This window comes from Garra rufa, chromosome 24 (assembly GCF_049309525.1).
Source record: "Garra rufa chromosome 24, GarRuf1.0, whole genome shotgun sequence".
NCBI classification, from domain to species: domain Eukaryota; kingdom Metazoa; phylum Chordata; class Actinopteri; order Cypriniformes; family Cyprinidae; genus Garra; species Garra rufa.
The window spans coordinates 1,093,765-1,101,269 of NC_133384.1; the positions used below are offsets into that span (position 1 = coordinate 1,093,765).

The 7,505-nt window shown below is 37.0% G+C and overlaps 1 protein-coding gene across 3 annotated transcripts; it reads left to right on the forward strand.

Annotated features, from left to right (window-relative positions):
• Window positions 1-504: 504 nt before the first annotated feature.
• LOC141300678 (uncharacterized) lies at window positions 505-4,130 on the forward strand. 3 transcript variants are annotated; one of them, XM_073830979.1, is made up of 3 exons: window positions 505-2,397; window positions 2,486-2,579; window positions 3,059-4,124. In XM_073830979.1, the coding sequence occupies exon 1, from the start codon at window positions 818-820 to the stop codon at window positions 2,057-2,059; it is 1,242 nt and encodes a 413-aa protein (XP_073687080.1). In that variant the 5' UTR covers window positions 505-817; the 3' UTR covers window positions 2,060-2,397; window positions 2,486-2,579; window positions 3,059-4,124. The 3 variants fall into 3 exon arrangements, with proteins under 3 accessions (XP_073687080.1, XP_073687079.1, XP_073687078.1); XM_073830978.1 differs by having other exon boundaries at window positions 2,486-4,130; XM_073830977.1 differs by having other exon boundaries at window positions 505-2,579; window positions 3,059-4,121.
• Window positions 4,131-7,505: the final 3,375 nt, after the last annotated feature.

A 7,505-nucleotide genomic window follows, 5' to 3' on the forward strand; every position in this document is an offset into this window, starting at 1 on the left:
ATGTGGATGCTGTTCCAGATGAATTCCAGCATGAAGAAAATCATGGTCTTCCAGATCTCCCTCACCTCTCAGAAGCTGCCTTAGCTGACCTGCAGAGACAAGATCCAGAAATTAACATGATTATAGAAGGGATGGAGAGTGGAGTGAAACCATGTAATCTGAGAGATCATTCAGCTACCATGAGTTTGTGGTTAAAGGAGTGGAACCGACTAGAGCTGAGAGGCGGCGTGTTGTACAGGAAGAGGCAGGATTGTGGAGCCTCTCAATATCAATTAGCGCTGCCCGCCACATTGAGAGACATGACATTAAGGAGCCTTCACGACGATATGGGTCATCTGTGCATTGAAAGGACCCTAGACTTGGTCAGATCAAGGTTCTTTTGGCCCAGAATGTCACAGGCAGTGGAGGAAAGGATCAAAACTTGCGAACGCTGCGTCCGAAGAAAGACACCACCGGACAGAGCAGCTCCTTTACACAACATCCAAACCAGCAGGCCCTTAGAGTTGGTATGCATAGATTTTCTCTCTCTGGAGCCAGACCAGAGTAACACCAAAAACATATCACAGACCACTTTACCAAGTATGCCATTGCGATACCAACTCAGAACCAGACTGCCCAAACTGTCGCTAAGAACCTGTGGGACAATTTCTTGGTACACTATGGGTTTCCTGAGAAACTGCATAGCGACCAAGGTGCAGACTTTGAGTCGCGCACAATAAAAGAGCTGTGTAAAGTCGCAAGAATTCAAAAAGTAAGGACCACACCGTACCACCCGAGGGGTAACCCGGTGGAACGATTTAATCGAACACTCCTCCAAATGCTAGGAACATTGGAAGGTGAAAAGAAGTCTCGGTGGAAAGAGTTCGTAAAGCCTTTAGTGCATGCTTACAACTGCACACGCAATGACACCACTGGATATACGCCTTACGAACTCATGTTTGGGCGTCAGCCCCGCTTGCCCGTTGACTTGGCTTTCGGACTGCCAGTGAATACCCCTGCCAAGTCACACTCTCAATATGTGCAAAATCTAAAGAATCGGTTGCGAGAGAGTTACGAAGTGGCTACCAAAAATGCTGGGAAAGTAGCACTACGTAACAAGAGAAGATTTGATGAGCGAGTGATTACTTCAACTCTGGATGAGGGTGACAGAGTTTTAGTAAGGAATGTGCGACTGCGAGGGAAACAAAAACTGGCTGATAAATGGGAACAAGATGTCTATGTGGTTGTCAGAAAGGTTCACGATCTCCCAGTTTACACAGTGCAACCAGAAGGAAAAGACGGTCCCTTCCGAACATTGCATCGTGATTTGCTACTGCCCTGTGGGTTTTTGCAACCACGCAAATCTGAATCCCAGTCAGAGCAAGAAGTAGTCAGAAGGCCTAGAACCAGAACTTCTCCTAATGATGAGGAAATACAGGAGACAGAGTCCATTTCTGAATGCTCAGAGTCTGCAGATGAGCAAATTCTCTGTTATGTACCTGAAAGGATTTTAGGCTCTGAAACTCAAATCATCACCGGCCACTCACCTTGTGTTCGAGAGGATGCAACTGATTTACCAGTCTTTGATCCTACTGGAGAAAACTTACCAGCTCAGGAACCTGTTGAGAGTAATTTAGAAGAACCTGTGGAAGGAAAACTGGATGAGTCTCTAGGAATGGAGATATGTGAGGATGAACAGGAATCACATTGTACTCCACCAGATATCTCTGTGAAGCTAAGATCGGAACCAGAACAACTCTCTGAACTCTTGAATGAATCCCCCACTCAAACGGCTGAGATGGTTCCAATCAATTCTGAGTTACAGACTGAAGACAGAACTGCAATCACAGATGAAGTGAGTCACACTGGAAACATCCTAAATGAGGACGGGGGCACTAGCACTGAAGACAATATTGGCCCCAGACGTTCAGAGAGAGAGAGACGTCCCCCTAAAAAGTTTGAATATCCCCAGTTAGGCAACCCACTAACCTTAGTGATTCAGTCCTTGCTGCAGGGTTTAAGTGAAGCATTTAGTTCTTCTCTGGAAGAGTCTGTTACTTCTTCTGTAATTCATGTGTAGATGCAACGGGACGTGCATATATTCTAAGAGGGGAGAGTGTAACCCAGAATACCAAAGATAATAAGATGTCTATATATTTATTTTATATATATATATATATTATTTCATAGTTTTAGATTTAAATATGAATAAAAACAACTAAAATGTTCACACTTATGAAATCGAAATTGCATATATCTAAATATGTAAATGAGAAAAGCTGAATGTAGCCCCGCCCACTGTGGATGGCATCATTCGCAATCGTTCAAGCGAAGGAGAACGGTGTTTTCACATAATGGCGGACAGAGAAGTGGTTCGTCTAAAATTGTGATTCTGGAGTGGATATGAGAAAGAGAACAGTAAGAATTAACTTAAATGCTGTTATTTCAGTTAAAACCGCTGTTATTAGGAAGAAGTTGCTTAATGAGTTGTATTGTTTCCATAAAGTAATCGGAAAGCTGAGAAACTGCATCTGAGATCAGTGTAAAACAACCTCTCTGCGTTGCATCAAGGATTTGCTAGTTGATATCACTTTTACTTGGTAAGTGAGTTAATAGTTATTTCATATGAGTTAATATTATTCACTCTTTTGGATGGATTGAATTCAAATGACATCACGATTTATATGTTATATAAAAGTGTTCAAAAACGTGCAAAGAGGTATAATATGAGTTTATATATTAGTTAAATTTACGAGTTGCTGCTTTAAAGGTGTTTTGTTAAATTACATGGGCAATAAATGTGACGTTTGTAACGTAGTACACACGAGGGATTAAGCTAGCCATGCGGTTCCATGTGCTATTAGCTGTAAGTGTATATTGAGTGCCCTTGGATTAATTGAAAGTGTTATTTTCAATATTAATGTGATGTTCTGTTAAAAGAATGTTTTAGGAAAAAACAATGAGCATTGATAATTGCATATTACTGTGCTTTACATGTGGAAAATGTATAGTTTAAATGTTAAAGTTGTCAAATGGGATTTGTTTAATTCTAATTGTGCTTTTGCCTTGTTTTTGCAAGGTTGGGTTTTTTTCCTTCTCCTTTTCTTTTCACCACAATTGAGTTCCTGTATCTGAGTGCATCACTGGAGTGGATGAGAAGTTCCAGGACTTCTTAATGCGTGTGTATGTGTTTCTGCCATCTACAAAGAGCATCACGTTGGCAGAAACTGGCGAGCCAGGCCGTTTTCTGAACTTGGACGATTGTTGTAAAGCATCGGAGTGGTAGGATTATTTCATGCACTTTCATTGGACATTGTTGCGGAAGACAGGATCGTTTTCCCCTTCCTACATGGACTTTGAACTGAGTTAGGCTTACCTCAGTAAGCTAATTTATCTCAAAACACTCAATTGAAAGGGTTTGGAAAATTGTTATTTCTGTTGTTTTTTTGTTTTGATCATTGTTTTGTTATAATTGCTATTCTGTTTTGGGTTTGTTCACAACAATAAGACATTTTGAACAAAAGCAACTCAAAGGGTAAATTCAACTTATATTCCTGATACAGAGTATAATTTGGTGTACAGATTTTATATAAAAAAGTGAAACAAGAGAAGTTAAAAGATAAATTTGAGTTTAATTAAGCAGTTTCAGAAGGAAACACTCAGGAATCAATTAAGTTGAAACCGATTTATTTCAGTTTTCTTTTAAAGAAAACAACAACCTATTGTATTGTTTGTCGATATTTTATGTTTTATTATATACAATCAAATACAAATAAGGAAAATCCTTAACTTTTGATAACTACAACCTGTGTCTGTGGTTATTTCCCTTGTCTCGTTGCAACGCTGGCTCATGAGCGGATGTAGTCTTCTGATCTGGTCCAAAATCTTGAACTGTTAAGTAGCCTCAAAAGTTTCATGCTAGTATAGCACCAGGGAGCCTGCTACACAATCACACATAGATGCTCAGAAACAGCAATAAATGGAATTCAGTGGAATTTCCCTGAATTGAGTTCCACTTCCTGTAATTCCAATTCAATTCCAACTCTGTTTCCTGTAATTGTTGTTGAATTCTAATTCCAATTCCAAGTCCTTCTTTGAATTGGAATTGTTGAGTTCATTCCTGAATTGACCCCAACCCTGTTTCCAAAACTTCACTCCTCAAAGTCCTCATTTTACTGTATAAGTGTAAATGTAATAGAAAAAAATAACCACTGCCTCTGAGTGTAAGCCAGACTGGAATCAGCTGTGGTTGGCCCAATTTACCCAACATAAATCAGCTGTGTGTCAATTATTCAATTGTTTGTTTATTATCAGCTGAGATATATTTTTGATATTGATATTGTTTTTCAACTGATATCATTGCAGAAGCAGAGGATTTTATACTGTTTTTGCTATTGTGGGATGTTGTGTGTTAACATTCGTAAATACTACAAAAACAGTCCATAATTTTGTTGGGAGGTATAGCCTGTCTGTTAAGAAAATGTAAGCATTGTGGAAATGTGTTCACTGACTGCATATTGGGTGAAAACGACATGAAATGTGTGAATGGTATGGCCGATGCTGTGCTAATTGTGTTTAGAGTTTTGAAAATGTGACAACTGTTTGGACAAACGCTTGTTAGCGACTGAAAAAAACTGTAATACATGTGTCTATTATTTAATCAAACACATCTTAATGGTTAATCAGAGAATCATTTGGTGCATTTATAGATATAGATTCAATAGATATAGTAGTTTCAATACAACTTGATTGCAATTTAGGGATAACCAAATGTAGTTAATTGTTTTTACACTAAAAGTGATTTATTTAAGATGATAACCAAAATATGTGTGCGTGTGTGCGTGTGTGCGTGTGTGCGTGTGTGCGTGCGTGCGTGCGTGCGTGCGTCTGTGTGCGTGTGTGTGCGTGTGCGCGTGTGTGTGGTTCAGGTACAGTAAACCCTATTATAAAGATGGCAGTATCTGAAAACATTGTCCTTTTTGGGCCCTATGAGACAAAAATATTTTTTTGTATGTTTATGGATCAAATATAGCATTTTAAATTGTGCCATGTGATACTATATATAGAACTATTTGCATGGTAAAGACTGCACATTACTATAACTCACCCTTCATCTGAAAAGTTAGGCTAGTGTATAGATTCAGTCATATAGCTCAGTGAGGACATTTACTACATTGACAGTAAACACTGTTTTAGCACAAAACCTTATTGCCATGTCATACATTCATAATTACATACACATACATACACTATTATTTGTTTTTAAAGCCTTACATGGCACAGCTCCATCATATATAGCTGATCTGATTCAGGTGAAAAAAGCCGAGAGAAGTCTACGGTCGGAGTCATTGAGTTTATTAGTAGTTCAGCGGACCTATAGGAAATTGAGAGGAGACCGCTCATTTGCGGCTGCTGCTCCAAGGCTGTGGAATGGGTTACCCCAATATATCCGGCAATGCACCACTCTTAGAGAGTTTAAGCGACATTTAAAATCATATTTTTTTACAGTGGCTTTTGAGCATACATGAATATAGTGTCAGTGGTGAAATTGGTTGAAGTGATTTTATTGTTTTGGATGGTTTCTTGTACAGCACTGTGGTCAACTTTTGTTGTATTAGTATGTGCTCTATAAATAAAGTGAACATTGAACATTGAACATACATTCATCACACCTGGATAAAAACTTTTACAAACATTACGGATTTTATGTGAGATATGCAATGTAGGTAATGTAAGTGTATTTTCTAACATGACAGTTATTACCTTGTACTACTGTAATTATTTCAGCAACAGAGGTGATTTGAAACATTGTTTGCTCTTGAATAAACTGACTGTTCTGAATATTGTGTTCTGAAACAGTGATTATGTGGAATGAAAATATGTGTAACTACAATGAAATCATAAGATCCGGTTTTGAAAGAATGATTAATGTTACAAGTGTGATCAGTTTAAAGTAAAAAAAAAAAAAAAAACAGTATTAGCTAATTAACTACTTGTTTTTCATATCTTCCGGAGAACCACTAAGAACTACTATATATGGGTTCATGGTTAATGTGAATAATGCAAAATGTATAATTAATTCTAAAGTGAAGATCATGGTAACCCACCAGTAATGACTTAAGTTTTCAGAAATAATAACTTCCTAATATTGTCATTGTAAGCTTTTGAGGTATATATATGTAAGGTTTTGGATAGTAATGACTCAAGTATTACTTCTAAAGGAATTATTAATTATTTGGATGAGTATTCTAAAGTGAAGATTATGGTAAAGATCAAGTGTTACCAAATCCATCAGAACAATTTATTATCCAGAAACTGAAAAAAAATTCAAGAGTTTACAATGACTTAACCCTCCTGTTAACCTAAAATCCGCTAGCACCTTTTTTCCACTGGGGTCAATTTGACCCCAGCAATTTAAAACCTCCAGAATATGATTTTTTTTTTTTTTTTTGCTAAAAGGTTAGTGTCAGGTAATTGATGTCTTTGTTGACTACTTAACAACACTCTGAAACACACCACCCCACTTCACTGTCAAACACCTGTGACAAAATCTCACTGAAAGAGAACCTTTGCTTAGAGGCCATTTTCAATTGAGAGAGCAATTCAATTGACAGTGGTTCTCGCAATACTTCAGGTATGGTTGTGTTTTTTTTTTTTTTTTTTTTTTTTTATTATACTTAACATATAAAATTATAGTGCATATTATAAAATCATAGCATGTTATAGTGACCTCAATATCACCCAAAACAAATGTGTGTAAATTTTTTTATATTTCTTATGTTTTTTACAGCTAAAAGACCCTGGGGTCAAATTGACCCCAAAGAACACCGATGTGACAAAATGTGTACAGGGCATTGAAAAAATAATATCATGTTAATTTTATGTTTACCAAGTTTTCCCCATTAAATTAGGAAAAGTCATTCAATCTGAAGCAAAAAACAAAAAAAAAAAAAGTCAATTATATATGTACATACGTTAAACATTGAATGGGGTCAAATTGACCCCAAGGATAACAGGAGGGTTAAGTCATTACTAGGGAGTTATCCTGATCTTCACTTTAGAATACTGATCCAAATAATTAGTAATTACTATTACTTTTGTAAACGTTTGTAGTCTCCATTTAATGCACCGCAAACAACCTCTCGACACAAAATGCCAAACAATTGGCTTTGGTGAGTAAACAGAACTGGTTGGCTGGAGACTGCAACACTACTTGACTATTTTTAAAGTTTTAGTGTTTCAATGATTTAAATCATCAATAACTGAACTTTGCAGGAAGATAAATGTTCAGGAAGTGGAATAATTACCCCTCATCTAATATGTTGTCAGTGGTAATCAACAGCATTTAGTACACATACATTGCAAAAAATGACAGACATAAAGTAGAAAACAAACTTTTAAACCCTTTAAAACCTTTAAAATGCATGCAATGTCACAAGTTTGTTGCATCAATCTGTCATAATGCTACTATATTTAGCCATTTATCAAAAAGCTTTCTAACAGTCCTTTGCCCCTTGTCCACTGAA

Excerpts from the sequence above, each read along its gene's own strand:
- LOC141300678 (XM_073830978.1), top strand. The coding sequence starts at position 818 with ATGCTAGGAACATTGGAAGGTGAAAAGAAGTCTCGGTGGAAAGAGTTC.